A 25086-nucleotide genomic window follows, 5' to 3' on the forward strand; every position below is an offset into this window, starting at 1 on the left:
CGGTGCTTGATAAGTGTTAACCATAAATGGAGTAGTTCTTCTACTTAAGTTTTTAACAGTTATTAAAGGGGCTGAGCTCTTAATATCAGTATGAAAATTTGGAGAGCATATATATGACTCGTCATTGTGACCTAACAGACTCGTCAGTTACAAAAGTATTTTCGAAGCTTTTTCTATACCTCTATGAATCCGACGTGCATCATTGCTGTGGCGGAAATGACCTTATATTAGGATAACAGGTTGGATTCTCTGAAGTCTTTCTCGTGCGAGACAATTCATATACGTATACATTCTGTCTATCAAAACCGGTCTTGTAATTTAAAGACACTTGTGCGAGAAGGTATTTCTAAATGAAACTTGGTTTTAGATTTACATCTCTCTATTTATGACAATATTATACATACCAAAATTTATGACAAGAGGATGATTTTAACTTTAGTATTGTAAATATTCTCCATTTGGATAAGGATGTACCTCAGGCTACATCTTATGGGGTATGTATTTCTCAATTAATTCTGTTTGCCAGAGCGTGTAGTCATGTCAAGCATTTCAATGAACGCAATCTATATATTACAAGTAAACTTCTTCAGCAAGGCTACCGTTATTACAAATTGCGTAAATATTTTGCTAAATTTTACTATCGTAATTCTGATTTAGTTTTAAAATTCAATAGTAATTTAAAGATACTTCTGCGAGAAGGTATTTCTAAACCCGTTTTTTATGGGGATGTGGTTTACAAACTTCGTTAGATCTTAGGTCATGGTAATTTTCCAACTGTATTTGGTAAAATTATAACACGTTTAATTAAAAGAGGTTACGACCCAACTGTTTGAGACATACCGCATGTTTAGTGTTCAACCCGTTTACATTTGGACACTACGCTTCCCTCTTTGATTGTGTCTGACGGAAGAGGGGGAGGACTCTATGATAAGCAGTTTTTAAATCTTACCAGGACTGAACTGTTTTGATATCTGTCTTCTGGCCTGTTTCGTCGGGCCCTTAAGGGTGTTTCTCTTTTTTCTCTGTCTTCTGAAAAGGCATTGAGTACATACGTTTTGGTTCTTAAGGTTTGCTTTTTATATATTTATACACGAGCATTTTTGTGTTTTACATGCCATGCCTTTTTGTTTCCATTACGTCTGTTTGAGATCACCTGGAGGGGATTACTTTTATTTACACCGTCCCGTGTCTTTGGAACGTGGTGGGGGTAAGAATGAGGTTGGGTGCGCACCATAAACTGGTTTATGCTTACTTAGATGTATGACGATAAAATATTGGAGTTTCCTCAAATAATAAGTTTATACAAAACTGATCAAAATACAGGAGATTATTAATTAATGAGAATTACATTGTAAACTATAAACCCTAACGAAAATAAATCAAACGGATTTGTCACTTCATTTAATAGGGACTAATATATCATTTTATATCTTCAAGAGATGCACATATGTTCACTGTTTGTGAAAGGATATTTCTAGGATGCCTCCACATTCCACAATGTTCCAAAACTTTTGTATGTTTTCAGTTCGCCTATTGCATACTCAACACACACACTATATTTCCTGGTACATCTGTTAAGTTTTCGGCATTTTCGTCCTTCTCCGCGATGCTTTCGCCTCAACTGAGCGGACGTGTATGGCGTGTATGGCGTCATGATACAGCCATATTGATGAGTGTTAAGAAAGTCCACAAGTTAAAGAATATTGCCCATATGTTCAGGGAAATAGCATATTACGACGTACATTTTGAATGATCCAGGCTTCTACTGGGTTAATCTGTTTCTATAAAGGACAAAGAATATGAAATGATTTGAAATAAAAGCTTTCTAAGAAAATATACATAATCTGTATCGAAACGAAATATGTAAAGGTTGGTCGCTTTTTACAGTAAGTTTACTGTTTTAAGTTCAATGGAATTGTGGGCTATTTTACCTTATTTAGAATTCACAGCATTTAGCACAAGAGCCAATGTCCTGCCAGAGTTTGGGACATCTTTGAAAGCAGTCGCATGCCTCGTGAGTTTCATCACGTGCTGTAGAGAAACGAAAAACAAACACGTACTAATAAATATACTTCCATAAAGATGCGTTAACTCATTACAATACCTATCAATAACTCGAAATACACATACCCCGACCATTTACTGTGAGCAAAAACATCACAGTGAGTTAAATTAAATGGTTGAAATGAATTATTTCTAATATATCAGTATAACACAAAGGTACTTCAGATCTCTTAGTAAAATATATACATGTAATTTACAGTATTATGACTTTGAGGCCATTCATAATTGTTTACTTATAATGACCTTAAATAAAACAAACAGTATTCTTTATTATCTATACTATTGAAATATCAACGGTGTTTAATTCTATATTCTGTTTACATGTAAAAAACCTGTATTGCTAACAAATTTTGCACCTGAAGAGGACATTCTGTTCTTGGGTTATATTTCATTTTTATGATACCGTTGTGTTAATTTATGTATAAACCCCGGTAATATTCTGAAATAAGTTCCACTTCACTGCTTCTGTTATTAAGACAATAATGTGACGACAAAGAAAAGTAAATGCAAATATATGTTTTGTTTTTGCAAAGCGATACGCAACGGTATCATAAAAACGAAATAAAACGCAATTTTCATATTTACAATCAACATTCTTGGTTTATCCAGTTTTGTTCAATCATACAAAAATCAGTTACATGAAGTACTTGTTTTATTATTCTACATGACAAGCTAAACTTTCACAGAAGCTGTTTACAATTCTACTTACTAGGCAAAATACATTGCGACCTTTGAAACTTTGAATGCACTGACAAAAAAAAAGATGAAAATGTTTAGATATCATAAAATTATAGCTATATTTCTTAAGAAGGCTTTGAAGCTTACTTTCTTATGGAAACACATAAGAAGTAGTATTTTTTGTTTGTTGTTTTGTTATTGAACGAAATCTTCAAAGTTTATCGATATCAAAATTGAATAAAGTGAAGTTTTTATGTGCGCTATTTATAGAACTGTGTCAGGTCATGCATATTAATGAAAGTAGTCCAGCAGCATACAATACGAAGGTACAGTACGGAATTTAAAAGGTACAATACGGATTTCTTTTCTGCCTGTTCATATTTAATTGTGAAATACAAGCCGATGTTTTACAGAATTTATACAGGTATATAACAAATCTTTATATTTAATAACTGTAATGTACGTATTCCTCTGCGGTGTCATGAGCAAGAATGCAGGAGTTTTTGTCTATGGCGCGGCGGCCCCGGTTCGAATCCCGGGTCGGGCATGTCTTTCTCCTTGATTTTGCATTTGTTAAGATAGGTTATAAACAAAAACTCATGTTTTAACTTTCTCATAATATGTCTAACCTTCAATTTTAAAGAAAGATCATTTTATCTGGAGGTCAGTGCCTTAAATGCTTAGTAAGATCAAAGATCCACCTCCTTACGCTAGTTTATACATTGACGGACACTGGCTGGAACCACCGGCTTTCCGCGAGCATGCTTAAAAGCTTTCTTACAAAACATTATTTTACACACTTAGCCAGGTTTTGAACCCAAATTTGTGACAGCGAAGTATTTGCAAATCAGCAACCTTAACCATTTGACCAACGAAGTCATTTCATAGAAAGGTAACTGTCTCATTACACTTACATGGGCAGCAGTAGCGATTTTTATTGTTGTCACATCTCCCGAGAGGTGCCTCGAAATTGGGACAAAGTTCTAAATCGACACTGTGTCTTTTCAAGGGTACGCATCTTTCCTCACAGTCTGTTTGAATTGAAGACATTAGTAAATTCCTATACTGAAGATTTTATTCCGACCCAAAGTAAGTATAAATATGCCGACATTATCTAATATTACTTCTTGTAATACTGATTCCTACACATCGGATTTTGCATCAAACACTAAAAGAGTGCAATAACCCGGATAAGGAAGGGAATTTAGTTTTTCATTTACTGACTAAAAATATTTGTCACTGCAGAAATTCAAGATATTGGACGACGGTAATACAAAAGGAATGGATATTTATTTGTTTACCTTAAAATTGACAAAACTGTGACCTCGTTATATTAAAATAATGGAGGTTGGTCATTGTAATATATAGCTTCATTTGAAATAATTGAAAGAATCTTAATAAATTGTCCTTGGAAAGTTAATTTGAAAGCTTAAAAAAACAGTTAGACTCACCGCAGCAGACACAGCTTGCTCCAAAATCACCAGAACGTTTATATGGAAATGGGAGTTGTTCACAATATTTCAAGTCGGTTACACATATACAGTCCCCAACTGGTTTGAATGATCAGAAGTTGTATTAGTATTTTGATATAAAATAAAAAATGGCAAATGATTATCAATCAAACTTTTAAGAACTTTTAAGTGTATCAGTTTATCAATTAAAATATTGTTATGGCAAATCCTTACTGCAACAATAAATCTAAAATCTAAAATGCAAAACAATCAGATATATGGATACGACATTTAATCATCCCCAGCTTTTATTATATTTGACTGGCTTGTCATAGTAGGTTGTCCCTCTTGAAAATTATCCGATATAATATTGGGTTCGCTTTTGATATTACTTTGAGCAATAGAATATATAGGAAATTTATTTTTAATGATTATTTTTGAATATGTCTTTTGGTGAGAGAGAATGTGTACATTTATTGAAACAAAAGACACAACATGGTTTCTACGATGTGCAAAAGAAAGGGTGAAATTATCAGACGCGCAATATCATGTCTATTTTAGAAATGAAATCCAAGCGTAAAAGAAAAATTGGCATGTTTCCATGAGTTTGCACGGTTGGATTATCACTTTAATACGACCTACATTTTTTGTCACGGCTTTGTTCGTTAAAAAAACAGCCATCTTTACAGCTAAAGACTTTAGTTTACACGATAAATTTGATTTCATGATTGAATTGTATAATATGTACAAACACATATCTGAATGGCATATTTGATTTATGTATAATCAGGTAGTTTAGACACTATAAATAAGTAGACAGGATGAATCAGAGCTAATTGTTTAAAAAATGAGTAAGGATCTCTATGATACACATACACCAATTAGAGATGGTACCTAAGGCTACATATTCAACGACAACAACAACAAATCAGGTGCAAAACTGAAGCAAAATCAGAAACTTGATTCATAATTAAATAGATTCTTTCTTTCTTTGATTTCTGTGGAAAACCTCGGATGAAGACCAGTTAATAAAACATGTGTGTGCGTGTTTTAGTAATATGTATGTTTTTTTAAGTTTGTTAAATTGCTCGGGCTTTTCTTCGCCATTGCCTGTCTAATACAATATTGCTTAGTTTATTACTTTATTTTATCATGTTTTAAAGAGTAAACTTCTAGGCATGAAAGTTAAACAAAAGTACCGTTATATGGACAAGAACAATCAGTCAAAATGGGAACACTGTACATGTATTCTTACACAAGTTTCGTTTTTCTCGAGGAAAACTATTGAACAGAACAGAACAGAACATACCTTTATTAACTTAAAAAAAACCCATTACAGTTATATGAGTATACAATGCGATACAATTATACAGATTCACATGACATGGTGATTGTTGTGTGTACATTGGATAAAAAAAGGTTTACATGTAGCATGGTACAATTTGGAGAAAGAAAATAAGACACATTAAGTAACAATCAATTGCTCAAAGTAACTGAGTGAAAAAAAATGAATGCTTACAGAAGGAAACTATGAAATAAGAACAGAGAGAGGGAGAGGGGGAAATGTTGTAAAATGTAATCACCAATTATATAGCCTATGTTGAAATCATTAGGGACTTGACCGATTAGTAGTTTTGATATTCACTTTACTGTGGGTAATTTTTGAAATAGACTATAAATATTCTATTTTTTATACTATAATACAGGTATTATTGGAAGTTTATGACCTACTAATAGCTGTGTAGAACATGTGCGTTTGTTTTTGTTTTAATGTCACAATGTGCAGTTGTGTAACAGTAATTCTTTGGATTTTAATACAATGTATAATCAAATGGACTTTATTCGTTAGCCTATGATTAGGTAAGTCTACTCTTATGTATATAAGCAAGAACTTGTTGGATTATAATGTGTCTTATATTCTTACTGACATAATATAGAAGAATAAAAACATTTTAAAAAAGACGTATAAGACAGGTGTTTTGCTGACAATTTCGAAATATGTGTACATGTATCAGCAATTAAGTCGTCAAAAGTGCATCGAGAGTGCTCAGCAACTTCCTGCATTTTTTTCTTTTCTTAACAAATCAACCTTGAAAAAAATATTGTAGATTACAAACAATAGACACTAGAAAGTACATATTAAGATATTTCTATTTCTACCAGAGTAAGTAAAATTTTCCCAAAAATTGACAGGTTGTGATAGTTGATGTTTGGTATTTGTTGTAGAAGCTCTTTGTATTTAAGGACATTTGAACCTAGTAAAATTAAAAACTTTTTTAAATATTTTTTTCTTTCATATGCAGAAAAGGGACACTTTAGAAGATAATGAAATTCTTTCTGCTACATCCAACATAGTGCATAAAAAAACAAGTTCTTTGTTCAAAATGATATTATCCCATCTACCGTTTCACAAGGGAAAAAGTGTTTTTCCAGTCCTAAATCTAAGGAGATAATTGTATTCAGACTTTTTGAGAGAGAGCAAGTTGATTCTAACATTATTCCTTCTTTAAAAACTTGAATAATTTAATCCTTTAGTTGAATTTTTGCAGGGAAGCGTGCCAGGTTGTTAAATTTTGATCTATAAGAATTTGTTTTATTGGTTTTGCGTGATTTTATTTAAAATATCATTCTGATTTTCCCTTTAATCTGGTTTTCCTATCTGAGTAAAGATCTGTCTTATACACTTTATCCATTTGGAATCAAAATTTGGTATTTGAAAGCATTTTATTTGTAAAATTTGGGTTATTAATTTATTCTTATTTCCTGTTATTAGTCTATTCCAATAATTAACCATTCTTTCATTTAATTAGAATATGTAAAGGATAACTGCCTAGTTCTGCATAGAGACAAAAAAAGAGGTGTGGTTTTCCTGAGGTTTGTTATTTTTCTTAAAAGGTCTGTATGTGTCTTTTAATGATATTGATATCTTCATAGCCCCATATTTCAGATGAAAAGGTAGAATAGGCACTATTGTATGGTCAAAAGTTTTAAACACTAGGTCTAGAGGTAGAGATAAATTATTTACTCTTTTATATAGCAGGAAATAGCCTTTCTTGCCTTTCTGGGCCCAAAAGCTTTCTAGCTGTTAAAAACTGCCAGACTTGGAAAAAAAGATTCCCAGGTATTTGTATGAGTTTACTATTTCTATTGGTGTGTTCTTGATGGTAAATACAAAATTGGCATCATTTCTTGAACCGAAGACCATCGCTTTAGTTTTGTTAATGTTGATTTTTAGTTTCCAAAATTTTACAGTAATCTACAAAATCATTTAGGCAATTCTTCCCGTTTTATAGGGTCATCGGACAATAAAATTGTGTCATCAGCATAAAGTAAAATTAAAATTTTCAAAAAAGTTTTCAAATTTTATTTCTATGTCGATGAATTTAATTCCCTTGTGGTCCCTTAGATTCGGATAGGTTTCAGGTCATTTAAGAAAAAGAAAAAAGTACAGGGGACAAATTTTCCCCCTTGACGCACCCCACAGTTAGATAAGAAAAAAAAGGAGATTTGTTGCTATTTTGAGAGACAAAATGATTTATGTTTGCGTAAATTCCTTATAACTCTGAAGAATTTCCCATTTATATTTGCTGCTAAATTTTTTTTCCCCAAATTTCCCACCCTCCATATTGAGTCGAAAGCCTGGCTAAAATCAATAAACAAGCAGAAAAACTTCTTTTTGTAATGTGTAAGTATCTCCACTATTGAGTTTAATGAAATATGGTCAGATTTGAGTAGTCTTTTCTAAACCTGCTTTATATTCTGACAAGTATTGTTCTCTAGCAGAAATGTGTTTAATCTTTCATTTAAACCGAAGTAAAGAGTTTACTTATACAACTCAATAATGTGACTGGCCTGAAGTTTTCTGGGGATTTAGAATCACCTTTATTCTTATAAAAAGGATTTTAATTATTACCTTCAGACCATTTAGTTGGTAAAATTCCGTTTCTAGGATTATGTTAAACAGTGATACATAGATTGGTAGGGATTTTTCTCTTTAGGCTTTTAATGTATTCATTTTAAAACCTCATCACTTCCTGTGATTTACTATTTTTCAGTAGCCTAATGCATTTTTCAATTTCTTTTCCCCTTTGAGATCTTTGAGTTTAATATAGCGTTATTATCTGTTTAGTATATTCGTTTAATATCTCGAGTCATCGGTGGTATGGTCTTCATTATTATTTATATTCTTGAAAAAATCGTTTTAATTCGTCTAAGTTAGGCTGCTCAACTTTTTTATTTGTTGTATTAATTTTATTGATGTTCCTCCAGTAATCTTTTGGGTGGTTTTTATTCATATTTCTCAATTTATTTTCATTGTCCATATTAAATTTATTAATATATTTATTCATTGTAGCTTTATACTTGTTACAGAAATTTTTATACACCAATCTATTATATTCAGATGGATATTTGTTATACTTTTTCTTTGCTTTGTTATATGCTTTTTTAGCAGCTTTGCATTCTGGTCCGAACCAAGGCTTATGTTTTTTATTTCTATTACTGTGAAATGTATTTTGACGCTGGAAACTCTTGTCAGCGCTTTCAACAGAACTATTTGACAGCTTATTTGCGATTTCATCAATTCTGTTTTGGTAAACTTGATTTTTATTTGTATATAATTTTTCTAGTAATAATTCTATTTCTTGTATTTCAATATTTGCAACAAATTCCTCTGAATTTTGTTGTTTCCATTTAATCTTCCCACTACCGTTAGCATTACTTGGTTCTCTATTATTAGAATCGGATTTATGAAAACGTAATGAGAATTCTATTAAGGCATGGCCATCAGAAAATAGACTATCTACCTCAGTAATCTTCAAATCAACAAAATACAAATATCCAAACATTGATAAAACACAATAATCAATAACTGATATATTTCTAAAGGTCATTCTACCCATGCGGTCATTCGTAGACCTACCATTCATTATGGCTAAATTGTTATTTTTAAGTAGATCAATAAATCTGTAACCATGATAATTCTTCTTTTTATCTTGTGAAACTCTCTTGATAGGCATTTTCAAAAATTCCATTTGTGACTTTTGATCAATAAAGCTTACAGTTTCGTGGTCTAAGTCAAAATAATCTGACAAAAAATAATCATTTTCTGTATAATCAGGAAGATCTGATGTTTGCGCATTAAAGTCTCCAGAAATATAAACATATTCATATGTACTACAAAAAGATGCAATTTCTGTTTCAAAAATATCAAATTCGTCTTCATTGTAAAACCTGGAACATAATGGTGGTACATATACAAAACCTAATATTATATCTTGATCTAAATCAGTCAGTGTTTTCTTAATTTTCAACCATAAAATATAATCAGACTGACTGTCAACAAAATCGCAATATTTAGCGATGTCAGATTTTATAAAAGCGCCTATACCGCCCGATTTCCTTAGATATTTCTGTTTTCGAGGCTTATTAATAAATTCATAATTATTCATTTCTATTACATCGTGTTCATCAAGTTTTGTTTCGACCACTCCAAAAATATCATATTTATGTACTAATGAAGAAAACTCTGGATACATAGTTCGCCTTTTAAGGCCACAAACATTGAGTGCCGAAATTTTGAACAGGTTATTGTTATCTATATACATAATAGGACTATAGTCCGTTTCCGAATTATTCGACTGTGAAATTTTCCCACGGTTGTTTACAGTCGCGTTTGTGTAATGATTGTTTATTCCAAATGTTTGTACATTTCCCCCGGTGTCCTACCGAGGATTAGAACTCACATCAGCGGGTCCTCCGCTGGCCCCGTTCGATTCCGTAGTGTGTATGTCAGGTGGTGTTTTTCCATGAATCACTACTTTGTTCCATGGTGTGGTTGGTTTTGCACTTAATTTAATAGGTTGGCCGACTTGCTGAGAATTTGAAAACGTCTGAAGCCTGTGCATTTCTTCGATGTACTGGTCAGTCTCATCGTTGTTTCGGCCTGTATAATCATCAGACGAGCTCGCTAAAGATTCGAACGAGTTTTCCGACTCCATCAATACTTCGAACATGTTGCTGGTTGTTACATTTGTAGTATCTGTCGGGAGACTTACAGGTTTGCTGGCATCAACCCTCGACTGTTGCATAATTTCTCGCCAGTCCGGAAATTCATCCCGAATAATCTTTTTATTTACAATAAGTTTCGCGGGATAACCGATAAACACCGCTCCTTTCCTGTTTTTGGCCTTCATATCTTTGTATGTTGGCCAAAGTCTGGATCGCGCCTGTACTATTTCGGGTGGGTAGTCTTTGGTTGATGCCAAAATCTTTCCCCTTTAGCAAGTACGCTTTTGAGAGAATCAACTCAGTCTCTTTTTGGCTGGAGAAATTGCCTATTATTGGTCGGGTTTTACCTCGGGCGGGGCGCCGATGCGATGGACAGAATCAACAGACAGCTCTGAGACATCAATGTCAAGATTTTTCTCAATGAACCGAGCTTAGACATATTCACTGTTTTCGTTCATTAACACTTCAGGGATACCCCTGAATATCAGATTGTTCCTGCGGCTTCTGGCCTCTTGGTCTATGCTTTTATATTGGAGAATTTGTCATATGTATTTTCATTTGCAGATACGATATTTTCTACTATGTGTTCTATTTTCGAGACCCTTGTTGTGATTGAATTTGCACACGAGATCATGTCAAAAAGGGCTACTAATTTGTCATCGGTATTTAATGATTTAAACTGTTCTTTGGTTATTTTGTTCTTATTTGTTGTAGGATTTTCAAATGTCCCACCTGGTTCAGATGCTCCACCTGTCGACATTCTTTTCCGCTTTTGACGAACTTTTGACCAGTTATTATGTATACGTGTGTTTATGGGAAAGCTCGTTTATGAAATAATTTTCGGATATCAATGTTTGGCGGGATTCAAAGATTCAAAAGAAAAGAAATTTAATTGTAGGGATAATACACGTTTTTTTGTGTATTAACGTCTGCAGAAGCCCGCGGGATTGTTTGTGACCGAGACCGAAGGTCGAGGTCACAAACATATCCCGCGGGCTTCTGCAGACGTTAATACACAAAACAAACGTGTATTGTCGCTATTCTTGCATAAAAATATATTTCATGACGATTTATGTATTGTTTTCATATGTGATGACTTGACGATTCCGGTACATTTTTTATTTACCATTCCAGTTGTTCTTGGAAACGGTAAACATGTTTTAAATATCCGTATCCAGGGCCCGGAAATAAACAACACTAAAAAAGCACATCCTGAAGGTTTTTAAGCGATTTTTTTATCTCTCATTATTACAAACATAAAAATACCAATAACTGTTCATATCATTTCACAATTTGGTGGACTCGATCACAATTTCAAGAATAATAACTTTACATCGAGTTATATTGAGTACGGACACGCAGTTGGAGTACGGATGAGTACGAATGTAGTGTCAAGTTTCCAAGCTGTTTATATAAATTCTTCGAGAAATTAGAACATACTGACAGATACTTACCAAAATCATAAATATGATACCTAAAAACAAAGAATCGCACAGGTAAACACGCGATTCTTTAACATTCACGGTTGTCTACAAAATCTGAATTGACGCAGAGTTCTAAAAGGGGAGTAAACAAGGGAAGAAACGAGTACGAATAATGTTGGAGGCAGCGCATTTAGCGTTAGTTACTGATACAGTAAAACATTCTATGGTTTAGATTGCATCTTTAATGCTTCAAGAAGAGGTTTTTATGAAAGAAAAAAGACGCAGATACCAGATGTCAATCTGCGCAGAATTACATATACGTCCCTGGGAAAGCATTTCAAAAAAAAAATCGGGTATTAACAGCACGTGAATTGCCTTGTTTGCACATGATTTTTCTCCCGTTAATACATGGGCGGATCCAGTGAAAAAAGTAGTTTTTATGCAAGAATAAATGTTTTCATTTTCTGTTACATGACAACACGAATTTCGCAATATTATAAGCTAACATAATGTTTTTTGTTTTTTTACAGAAATGTTTTATATCTTTACATGAATAATACTTCTATATGAATCTATTAAACAACATGATTTATATCAAAACCTGGCTATATGTTTTGTTGCTTTCTATGGAGTAACATGCGAGCTTAATTTCCGTGTATTACCTAAAGCAAAATATTAGATTTATGCAAAATCCATGACAAAGAATTATTGACTTAGGTAATGAATAACACGACTTTAGCTAATGTAAGGGAGGCAATCCAATTTGAAGGGAATTGCTTTAACACAGTCAATAATTAAGGGAGAGAATTCTTGCAAATTCTCGTTAAAAACTGACCTTGTATAATTTTCTATTATAAAACTATGGAAAGCCGTAGTTCACCCCCGGAGTACTATTCAGTTTTCTCTATTTAACCATATATGGATGTTCTTCTATTTCCCAAATTCATTGTGTTGAAAAGTATTATTTGTAATTTAACAACCGATGGAGAAGAACCCAACATAGTTCAGAGTATTGAAAAAAAAAATGAGGGAGTTGTATAACATGCGGGTGGTTGTTCTTTGTTTTCTTACAAAAATCAACAGAGAACACAGCAGAGTTTAGATGCTTCGTTGAAAATATACCGGTGTTGGTTGTTCTTCGTCTTTTTATCCTATTCTGCAATCGGTGGAGAAGAACGCGATTTCAAACAATATGGGAAGTAGAAGAACAGCCATATATGATTATATAGGGAAAACTGAATAGTACTCCGGGGGTGACCGGCTTTCCATATAAAACAATAAAGTCTGACGATTCATATTAAATATTATAGTTATTCAAAACATAGATGTACATCATTTTTATCGCAAAACACTTATACGGATTTCCCGCTGAGATGATGGTGTATATATCACTTAGCAATAGGTAGAGGACAGCGGAGTAAGTGATTCTCTTATTTTGTCCAAACCTGTGCAGTCTCAGTTTGTTTGAATAATTAGTAGTAGTAAGTAGTTACTTCAAATGCGCTGTTCAAAAATATGGAGTGAATAATGTTAAATAAAATATAGGAAAACGACAACGGATGACACCGAGGACAAAGCCCATATAATATGCTAACAACACAGAAAAGAGGGTGGGCAAACGTATTGCCAATTGATAAAGCAATAAGTACCTGTTCAGTTAGTAGGGGGTAAATATTTTTATTTCTTTTTTCAGCTATTTAAGAGAATATGGCAAAATATCTCAGTCGAAAAAAATAAAGCTATTCTGATACTACCCAAGAACTTCAACAACGAGACTGATAAGCATGGTGAACGGACGTGTTTTCTTGTGCTCCTGATAATAAAACAAGAGAGCCAAGATGGCCCTAGGTCGCTCACCTGAGAAACACATCATAACAGTGTAAACATGTTTCCCAGATGACCCATATTTGAACTTGGCCTAGATTTCATCAAGGCAATCATTCTGACTTAATTTTATGAATACCCAGTATAAAATACAGCCCCTATTGCGTACACAAGGTTGTTCTTTAATTTGACGGGGTGACCTAGTTTTTTTATCCTAGATGACCCATATTCAAACTCGACCTTTATTTCATCCAAACAAACATTCTGATCAAATTTCATAAAGATCTGGTGTAAAATGCAGCCCTTATTGCATACACAATGTTTTTCTTTGATTTTACCTAGTCTCCTAGTTTTTGACCCAAGATGACCCATATTTGAACTTGACCTAGATTTTATCAAGGCAATTATTCTGACCAAAATTCATGATCAATTGAAAAATACAGCCCCAATTGCATACACAAGGTTTTTCTTTGATTTGACATAGTGACCTAGTTTTTGATCCCAGATGACCCATTTTCAAATTTTCCTAGATTTCATCAAGGTAATCATTCTGACAAATTATTATGAAGATCAGTTGACGAATACAGCCTCTATCGTATACACAAAGTTTTTTTATTTGATTTGACCTAGTGATCTAGTTTCTGATCACAGATGACCCATATTCCAACTCCTCTTGGATTTGATCAAGGCAATCATTCTGACTAAATTTTATGAATATCCAGTGTAAAATGCAGCCCCTATTGCGTTCACAAGGTTTTTCTTTTTTTTGATCCCAGATGACCCACATTATAACTTGACCAAGATTTCATCCCGACAAACATTCTGATCAAATTTTATGAAGTTTTGGTGTAAAATACAGTCCCTATTGCATACATACGCTTTTTCGTTGATATGACATAGTGTCCTAGCTTTTGACCAAGAATGACCCATATTCGAACTAAACATAGATTTCTTCAAGGCAATCATTCTGACCAAAATTCATGAAGATCAATTGAAAAATACAGCTTCTATCGCATACACAAGGTTTTTCTTTGATTTGACCTAGTGACCTAGTGTTTGATCCCAGATGACCCATTTTCAAATTTGCCTAGATTTCATCAAGGTAATCATTCCGACAAAACTTCATTAAGATTAGTTGAAAAATACAGCCTCTATTGCATACACAAGCTAAATGTTGACAAATAGACGACAGACGGCCGCCGGACATCGAGCGATCCCAAAATTTCACCTGAGCATTGCACAGGTGAGCTTTAAACGGATATATATTTTTTGAGAAACAAACCGGGAGATAATAACTGAATGCGGAAATATTGATATTATGCTGAAAAATGCATTTTTAGATGTCATTTATAAAAATGCACCAGTACAGATTAAACGAGTTAAACGTAAATATCAACCAGATTGGTTCTCCACAGATATTTCACAAGCGATAAGAGACCGCGTTTCAATTTCTCATGATAAAACATCAAACTTGTATAAGGAAAGGAGAAATAAGGTATTAACATTAATAAGAAGCACAGGAAGCGAACGTCTGAGAATATGATTGAAGAAGGGAAACATTACCCCAAAACTATTTCGATAATCTTTCAAGAATGTTGAACAAATAGAAGTAGTAACGAGTAAGTATGTATTGATAAATATAATCGTTAATGAAACATTTATTACAAATAAACGGGAAATAGCAAACTTCAACGAGTATTTTGTTACTATTGCAGAAAAATTAAAAGATCCTGTCCATTTGTCTGATTTTTCACACATAAAAACCTTTGACTCTAAAGTTCCAGCAAAATTTTGTTTCTCATCCCACTGATATCTGTATTTCAGGTACAATAGTATTTATCAAATCTTGATACATCAAAATCAACAGGACTTGATAATATAGGGCAAAAACTGTTGAAACTTTCATCGCCATTTATATCGCAGAGTCTGACATTTCTAATAAATTGTAGTATATCAAATTCAGCATTTCCAAGTGTATGGAAGAATGCTTAAATAAAGCCATTACACTAAGCTGGCTATCAAGTTAATGTGAATAAATACAGACCAATATCAATTTTACCAACCTATTTAAATCAACTGAAAACATTTTCATGATTCTTAAAGGCACTGTCCTCCAGATCGTTCGAGAACAAAAACAGAAGAATTGTTTTAGATATATATCTGGAATGCTGTATTTCCTAAGAATGCTTTGAAACTTAATTACTGACACAATATATGTTACAGAAACACATGAGAATTAGTTGTTGTTACTACTGTCGAAAAGCGTTTGTAACGCTTTACTCGAGCTAAATTGCCTCGATTATAAATATCTATATCTAACGCTCACTGAACACTAAATCTTCTATAGCGGTATTGGTAACGACAGCGGGAAACTACTTTATTGCCGCGGCAGCCTGGGTTCGATTCTCGACGCGGTCATCTTTTTTTCTTGATTTGGCATTTAAATAGTTTAGAAACAAAAACTCATACTGTAATATTGATTCGTGATTAAAATCAATAAATTATGGTTTTTAGTAGGAACCGTAACGATAGACATTAGAAAAGCATTTGATCTTGTTGATATCAATATTCTTTTCACAAAAAAAAATGGAACGTCATTAGTTAGTGCAAATTATGAACAAGTAATAAAATTATATCATGCGGCGTGCCACATGAATCTATTTTAGGGCCTCTGTGATTTCTTTTATTTAAAAATGACTTGCCGCTCACAGTTGGAAATATAATATCAGATCTGTATGCAGATGATACAACATTATACGGAATGCAAAATGACAAAACTTTAGGAAGCAAATCTTAATTCCTCAAATCGAATACAAATATATAATAATATTCATCTATGCAATATTCAACATGACATGACATAAAATGTGCATATCAGAAGAAACTTTTTGGTTTGAATTCCGAGGGGTGCGTTCTTTAAATGTGATTTAAATCAAAAGTTATATAAAGAATAAATTTGAATATCATCTAATAAAATGACATGTGCCCACGTTTTTCAAATGATTATAATGTCGATCACCAGTATAGCTTCATGTTTTTTTTCGAGAATCACACAGGAAAAGTTAAGTCGTTATCCATTATGCTATTCGTGGCGTTCTATTATGATTCGACTTAATTTCAAATATATTTTTACAAATATGATCTATTCTCATATCCCAAACAAGCCACTCTTTGTTAATGCTTTTATAGCAATAGACCTACCAGGCGGGGAGCTGTTAGAGAACGTCTCTTTCTGGCAACACAACAACTGTTGACAATGTCCCGGAAATGGGGATTTGCATTCATATGTCGGGGCACACACATTTTGCTCATCGCTATTTCCGTACCTTGATTTGAAGCCTGTATGAAAAAGGACAGTGGTAAGTAATCGAATAATTTGAACATCTATATGCATTTCACCAAATTCTAATATGAAATTTAAATTAATGCAAAATAATCACTAAATGAAACAAATTGTTCAAAGCTTCGAAAAAAGTATACTAAAAATAAGAACTGTATAAGACTTGAAAAATATCAATGATTCCTTATAGTGTGTTTGTTCATTGAATGATGACTAAACCGTTGAACACGTAAATGATAAAGACTTTATATCCTGTCATTCCATCGATAATAAAGAGCACACTTAAGTATTGAATATGTATTTGGCAAAAGAATAATGAAATGATTTAAAACATTTTTTGCCACTCGGATTACTAAAAACCATTTTAAAAGGAAAACAACTTTACCGTAATTGATGAAAGCGCGTTTTTGTAAATCATTCGAATAATCAAGAATTTAGACAAAAGCGAGTAACGAACGAATGCTGAGCGAGAAACGGTTTAATATGAACGCTACCTCCGTTTGCTTCACCAAAGACTATTACCATCACGACAGCTACAGAAACCTGAGAAGTAAATGTACGAAATTAATTTTTGTTTAGAAAGTTTCATCTATCAAACTTTACATAATTTTCAAATTGTCTGTATGTGATATTACTATATGTGAGCAGAAACAAAGACAATATTTAAGTTTATTACAAAATCATTTAGAATCTCTGTTAAATTACAGTGGAATCTGAAACGTCAATATTTTTTTCCATACTGACGTTCAAATTTCATATCGGATGCTTGACGTCATTTGTGACGTCAGTTTCATGCATTCCGTCGCGTTTAAAAGTTCTTTAACGACAATATTTTCAATTTTATTCAGGCTAAAGGGCAAATAATATTATAAATAACAATTATAAGCGTAGTATGTGTATGTAATAAAACGATTATTAGATCTGTATCGAGAAATATGCACTCTTTCTTTTTCGGAATGATATTGCGCTCCTAAAGTCGCGAAATATTTCCGCTGCAGAACTCGTGCATATTTCTCGATACAAATCTAATAACCTATAAGTATCATTAGACAACGTACCGGTAGCTGTGTAGTAAACACTATGCAAAATTTGAAGTACATGTATATCACAGAAGAGGAAATTTTGGAAAGAAGCACAATAATTGATTCTATGCCGTTATGTTTTATTCTAGAAAACAGTTATTGCAAGTTTATGATATCTCTTTATGCAAATATTGTACACAAATATAAAGGCAAGTTTATTTCCAGTGATATGATCTTTTTCTTTACAATAATTATGATATTGGCAGATATTTTTGTCATAAAGTCAAATATCGAGTGTGCACTATATAATTATCTTATAACTTTACTTAAGTGTATGAAATTATAAATTATACCATGATCGCAAGGTTGTAACAAGTAATACCCTGGTATGACACCGGTACAAAGAGTATTTGACAACAAATTCACGTGATAAATGTTCTTTCTTTATACTACAGGTAATAGGATAATTGTCTACGGCCTAATAAGTAGATAAACTTAAACAAAATTATTAAAAAATATCAGAGCAAGAGTGTAGTATTATACTTGGTTAAAATTATCACTTAGGATATATCAACCATCGCGCTATGGTTTTAGAATATGTTTTACGATTAATAATTGATTATACAGTGTCGAACAAATGTCACAGTAATACCATTATACAAAATAAGTCTGAAAATATTTCGAAAGAAATTCACCTAAACTTATATTACTTCAATGTATTTTTACATGGGGGCGTGGGATTTATTTCTTTATATCTTACAATTCACGACAACCATATTCACTGTAACAATTTTATTTTCTGTGTATAAAGAAAGGCTCGAAGCCGGTTATTTAAGATTAAAGAGTGAAAGGCGAACAGATGTAAAACCTGTTGTCATACATGTGCTTTTCTGATATTGATATGAAAGATGCGGCGAGTACCGAGGAAAGAAACCAAGATGTGTTTATGTATTATATAGGTTTATTCATATCAAAGTTTGGTTATTACCATTTATCGAACAAATACGTTTAGCTTCAAAAGTAAATGCTTAATATAATTACGTAAAATTTGAACAAATCGCCTAGCTGATCCAGTGATTCAGGGTGAACGGTGTAACAGATCCAGCACCAAACAATAGATTACAAAAACCAATCACAAAAATATATCTAAAAGCAACCGTTTTTATAACTAATCGATCAAAACGACCTTTAACGTTGTAAGCAGAGTGCTACAGCCTTATCTTCTATAAACGCTATTATACCCAATATATGTACATATAGTTAATGTCAAAAACTGTGTAAAAGAGGAAATTTCTCTGTTCATAACTGTTCATAACTGTAAATAGGTCATATATTCAAGTTCCACATTTTATTTCCAATCGCTGACTACATTTAATTTAGAAGTTATAGATCAGCAAATATTTTTATTTGACTGTATACATGCATGATATCAGTAACAATACCTGGTGAAACTTTCTGATAGAAACAATGTGAATTAGAACAAAAAGAAGACAAATGGATATTTACCTGGATCATCATTATCATTATCCTTTCTGGGTAAATTTTCTTTTAACTGCTAGCTGTTTGATGTTATCCGTTTATTTGTGTTTGCATACAATTGCGCAATTACCTACTACCGATGTATGTCGTAGAGTTTGTAAATTCATTCACGGTATTCACACGAAATGTTTAAGTATAAAGTTGAACTTTATTTAGAATTCAAAGTTGTTTAGCATTGCAGTTAAAGAACGAAAGTTAGACGCATTAAAAAAATAATCGTATAAATAGTGGTACGGCTGAACATCTATAAGCAGTAGAGAGTTGGGTTTGTTTCTTTTTTATCCCCTAAGAAACTTGCATTTTAAATCAGATGTCGTTTTAAGATTGTCTGTTCCGTACTTCATGTTATCATGCTCATATTAACAATTTCCGTAATTACTAGAGACATTTTGTCACTGCATGTATTTTACATAAACATTTTACATTAGAAATGTACGTATATATTTGTTAGCCGAGTCAATTATCTGATTTATACAATACCGAATAATTGAATCGATTTCTTTTTTAATAAAAACAACTTTACATATTAGATAATACAGGCTGTGTCTCTGCTTACTTGCAGAAGAACATTGTTTTTGATCCCGCTTAAGCTAAGACATGCACACTTCCATTAAATAGAGGCGAGTTAACATAATTCATTATACTGTTTAGCTATCTTACTGTTTATCATTACTTACCATTATAATAAATGTCTCGAACATACTGTTTTCTGTGTGGCCAAAAATATTTATCAAATGCCTAAACGGAAGATTCTTTTCCGCAAAATAAACGACACTATACCTGGCCGGTGGATAGAAAAACAAACAAATATGGTTGTCAATAAGTAGTTGCTTGCATGTTTGTAAGGATGAATTCCACTGCTTTATTCAGAACACTGTCTGCAATACGTATATGTATACATATACTCCTTATGCTCAGGTGTAACAATGCACAATGTATTCTCATGAGGATACAAAATGCCCTGAAGAACTGCTTACACAACATAAAACTAATATTGTTCAGTATAAAGTAGAGGGCTTGACAATGGGATAAATATTTCAATGAAAATCCCAAACAGAATAATTTACTTAAAATTCAGGCTACATACTGCTGTTATCACACATAGTATAAATAAGGCACTGCCTCAATCGGGAATCGATACGACTTCAAATCATTCCAATAAAATTTGGAAGGAATTGTCTAATGACAGCGCGCTCAACATTTTGAAACCCTTCCACATATTTTTTAACTTACAAACAAAAACTTGCCTTTGTAAACTTAATTCGGAGTTACAAAAACTGGCTAAGAGAGGTCATTTCATGACGATGAAGCCTTAAGAAGAGTACGTAAAAACATTCGATAAATAGGTTCCTGAGAAACCTGCTTACTTGCACAATTGTTACCAAACTTTCTGTGATAAAAAGCAACATTTTTGCCGGAATATAAGTCAGACTTATGATCCCTGCCACGTGAGGCCATAGCATGATGTTAAAGACTTGTGTAGTGTTTGAGAATAGTTCGTCAACAACTTTCTGAGAAGAACATGCTTAAATGCAAAACTTTCACACAATGTTAAAAAGTGGCATATTTGTGACAAAATGTAAGCCAGACGTATGAAACCTGTTCTTCGAGGTCATCTCATGATGCAAAAGACTTGAGGTAAGTTCAGTCAAGTAGTTTCCGACAAAACAGCTTACAGGAAAAACTTTCTCAAGTTTTCTAAGTATTTAAAGCATATCATGTGAGGTCATCTTATGAAGACATAGTCTTGTGTGGAGTTTGGAGTTTGGCTTGGTAGATTCAGTGAAACTTGCTTACATACAAACATTTTACAAGCTTTCTCAAGTTATAAATGGACTTTATTTAAGTAAAATATAAGTTAGAGCCATGTACCTTGCCCTGTAATTTATCTTATGATGTTAAAGACTTGTGTGGAGTGTTAAAGCACTTAGCCTAATAGTTTCGGAGGAATCTGCTTAACTTTCTAAGATATAAAAGAGCTTAATTTTGAAAAATGAAAGTTAAAGTTATATAGCTTATCTTGTGAAGTCAGCTTATGATGCAAAAGACATATATTCATTTATATACCATAGGGTGTGTTAGATAATACAATTTTGGTTTAAAATATGAAGTCTGAAAGATACAGATATATTAGAAAAGTTTATGACATGATGATATATGAGATGGAACTTAAACCAAATATCAATTGTGGGGCAAAATCAGTCAAATCAATATATGAGCACTTAGCATTTCATTATGTTTGGATAAATCAAGGAGTAGGAAATGAAACATAATATTTACTCAGCTTCAAACAAAGAATAAGAAATAGTTTCATGTAACACTGGAATGAATCTTTAGAGAATTCTTCAAGAGCTTCTTCTTATAAACTGTTTTCAACTTTCGGTTTTAAGTCCTGTTTTATAATGCTTCTGTAATGAAATTTAGAATAGCATTAACAAGACTGAGATTGTAAGCACATAGATTATTGATAGACACAGGTAGATGTATTATACCACATTTATATAGCACTCTTTTCATGCACATGTACACGTTTAAAAGTGCTTGATGGTAGATGTCACAAGCCGAACAAAATTCCAAGGAATGATAAGAAATGCGTTATATGTAATATACAAACAGACGAGTTTCACTTTTTACAACACGACTTCCATGAAACACATATAAACTGGGTCATATCGACTCCAGGCTCTTTACCGCATTTAATAATGGCAAAATAAAGAATTAAAATAGGATTCGCATCAATAAACAATACTTATATAACATCTCAGTAAAAATTAAAGAATTGTAGATAAACTTGAAATTAAATTCGGCCATTTTTTTAGCGTTACACAGACGATGGATAAATGCAAGAAAATCCATCAAATTACTGAAAAATCTTCAACTAATCCGTTATTAAAGTACGATGAAAATGTGACATAGATATTCATGTTTAACAATGCAATATGATTTTTACAAATATACTTTTCCTTTCCTATGAATTTTGATGAAAGATGTACAAAATTTAAGGACGAAAATGTACCTGTTTTCAAGAAATGTCCAAAGTGACGGGGCAAGGTTGGATAATCGTTAATTGGTAGGCAAGGACGACGGAGTTGGCTCCCTTTCAAATAATATGCACTAAAGAAATACTGAAGATTTCCATAATGCTACTTATATAAAGACCTTAGACAAAAGTAGATGTAAGGGGTAAGTGCGTGACTGGCGTGTCTAAACAGCGGTTAAATCCCAAATTCCATTAAAATAGATAAATGAACGTTTCAAGGTCGTGACCCAATTTCAACTTGTTTTCTGACCATTCCGAATTATATGTTATGACTTAGGTTAGGTATCAACCATATACTGGTTGAAGCTCCCAACAGATGTTCTCGCCCCGGCCATCCATGTGGGGTATGCTCCTTTGTTCGTTTTGTCATACTTGTCATTTAGTTTTGCTTTGCTTATGTTTTTGTACGTGTGTATTTGTATGTGTGTTCGTGTGAGCAAGCATGCGTGTTTATGTATTGGACCTGTTACCTATCAAGTTTGCACAACTGGTTTGTCGTCTAGGGAGACTGCACATTTTGAAAAGTGTTTTCCCTAATGAATATTCATCCATGATTTCCAACTTCCCTCAAATCCTTTTCTCCCATCCCATTATTTAGTCTCTCGAATAATTAAAATGCACTTGTTGATAGATACTTGAAGCAACAAAATTGCTATATCTTTTCCACCACAGTTTATATTTGTGACAGGCCATTTTTGCCCTGTATGATTTAAATTATGAAAGCATGTACCTTTAAGATATATTTTAAAATAAAATTTTGAACTAGCGCAGTTTTAAATTTAACATGCGTTTAAACGAAATGTTGCTATCATTTTATTTTGTTCTTCCTTTTCTTACCTTTTTTATTTCAGGACGTGGACTTATGTCACAGCGACACATTTACAGGTCAAATAGCGACTTTCTAGCAATTGGTGGTGAAAGGAGACACTAAAGATGGCTGATTTTTCTGATATTCTTTATTCACTTAAACTGATACAAACTGTTGTATATACTATAATTACTGTTGTACCTTCAGCTGGATGATGTTTGCTAATCGTTGGCGTGCGAGCGGGTAATGTAGCACTTATCGTTGTATCGTGCTAATGCCAACGTGACAAAGCTAAACTTACAAGGCGACATAACGAAATATAGAACTTAATAGCAAAAAACATTTTATGTCGTGCTGGTGCGCCTGCAATCTTCAAACATTTTATGTCGGAGAGTTGGTGTACATGACACACGGAATGAAACATTTTATTTTTTGCCTTGGTATGCGCCCATTTACAAATAGATTTTGCATCTTGGCGCGCCCACCAAGACAAAATGTTTCGTTGTCTCGCGTTGGCACCAGTGAGGTTGTTTCAAACTGACAGCGGTGAGATTCAAGCTTACTGAAATTCGAGTTAAGGTCATTAAACTATAAACAAACTAAAATGATTTCAAATTATAATGCGGTCCAGCAACAGCTGGGGCCGTATTCATAAAGCATCTATAAAGTATAAGTTTTGACTTAATGTGAAGATTTTATTGGTGTGAAGTTTGTGGTGATTTCAGCTTATTAATAAGTCTAAGTAAAAAACTTAAGTCCTATTCATAAAACAGCTTAAACTTAAGATACGTAAGAAATGACTTAAGTCAGAAAACAAAATGGCATCGTGAGTACGATTAAAGTGTTTTTTTTTCAGATAAAAGCACTTTAAACATAATTGTGCATGTTGTATCTGTCTGAAATTAATGTTGTCTTTTATAATGTTTTCGTCCAGAATAAAAGCCAAGAATTACTTATTAAGTTGTTTTATGAATAACAAATATACTTAAGTAAAATAAATTTCTTACCTAAGTAATACTTATGTAAATAATCAATTTCTTATACTTTTACTTAAGATGTTAAATGAATACGGCGCCTGGACTACTTTATTCATGCTTTGGTTAGAAAATGCGTATGAAGACATGGTAGATATTAAAACACAAACAGAAGACGACACTAATTTTATACCTAAGCGTAACCCATTCTATATTAATTATTCTTATCAGCGTACCTTACATTCGTATTAGGGAATAATCATTCATGCAAGAAGAATAGTGTAAAAGTATGGAAATATATTTCTTTTTTTTGTAGTTTTATTATACGATATAACTGGCCTTGAGGTAAATGGTGAAATGTTAGTTTTAGTTATCTACAATGAATAAAAGCCATGTTTGAGTATTCTCTATTCGTTTCAAATTCTGATTATCGACGAGTATACAGCGCATGTTTCAGATACTGATTATCAACGGGCATACACACTTTATTCAGATGCTGATCTTTAAAGAGTATTCACTACTAGTTTTACATGCTCATTATGAATGAATAAACACAATTTATTTCAGATGTTGAATATCAAGTAGTATACTCTACTTGCATCGCATACTGCCTACCAATGAGTGTACATTACATGTTTCTGACACTGATGATTAACGAGTATACAAAACTTGTTTCAGAAGCTCATTTTGAATGTGTAAACAATACTGGTTTCAGATGTTGATTTTCTACGGGTATAGGCTATGTTTAACTTCAAAGGTAAAAAACTAACCAGTTGCTTCCCCTGGATAATTGTTATTATTTTAATTATATTATCATTATACCAGATTTATATAGCGCCCTTTTCATGATAAACACGTTCAAAGGCGCTTTGCAGCAACTGCAGCCACACAGGGCGCGAAATCATCCTCTACT

The 25086-nt window shown here is 32.8% G+C and overlaps 1 protein-coding gene across 1 annotated transcript; it reads right to left on the bottom strand.

Moving 5' to 3' along the window:
* Nucleotides 1–697: 697 nt before the first annotated feature.
* LOC123527728 (uncharacterized) lies at nt 698–21976 on the bottom strand. The gene is made up of 7 exons (XM_053523925.1): nt 19319–21976; nt 17285–17333; nt 16652–16789; nt 4194–4292; nt 3657–3773; nt 1932–2031; nt 698–1781 (listed from the first exon to the last, which is right to left on the bottom strand). Exons 1-6 carry the CDS (start codon nt 19334–19336, stop codon nt 1937–1939), a joined length of 516 nt encoding a protein of 171 aa, XP_053379900.1. The 5' UTR covers nt 19337–21976; the 3' UTR covers nt 698–1781; nt 1932–1936.
* Between the last annotated feature and the right edge of the window lie 3110 nt (nt 21977–25086).

This window comes from Mercenaria mercenaria, chromosome 14, assembly GCF_021730395.1.
Source record: "Mercenaria mercenaria strain notata chromosome 14, MADL_Memer_1, whole genome shotgun sequence".
Lineage (NCBI taxonomy): Eukaryota > Metazoa > Mollusca > Bivalvia > Venerida > Veneridae > Mercenaria > Mercenaria mercenaria.

Coding starts and splice junctions, on each gene's coding strand:
- LOC123527728 (XM_053523925.1), bottom strand. Junction 16,790..17,284: donor CTTTGGTGAAGCAAACGGAG/GTAGCGTTCATA, acceptor TTTTTCATACAG/GCTTCAAATCAAGGTACGGA. Junction 4,293..16,651: donor CTCTAACAGCTCCCCGCCTG/GTAGGTCTATTG, acceptor CATTCAAACCAG/TTGGGGACTGTATATGTGTA.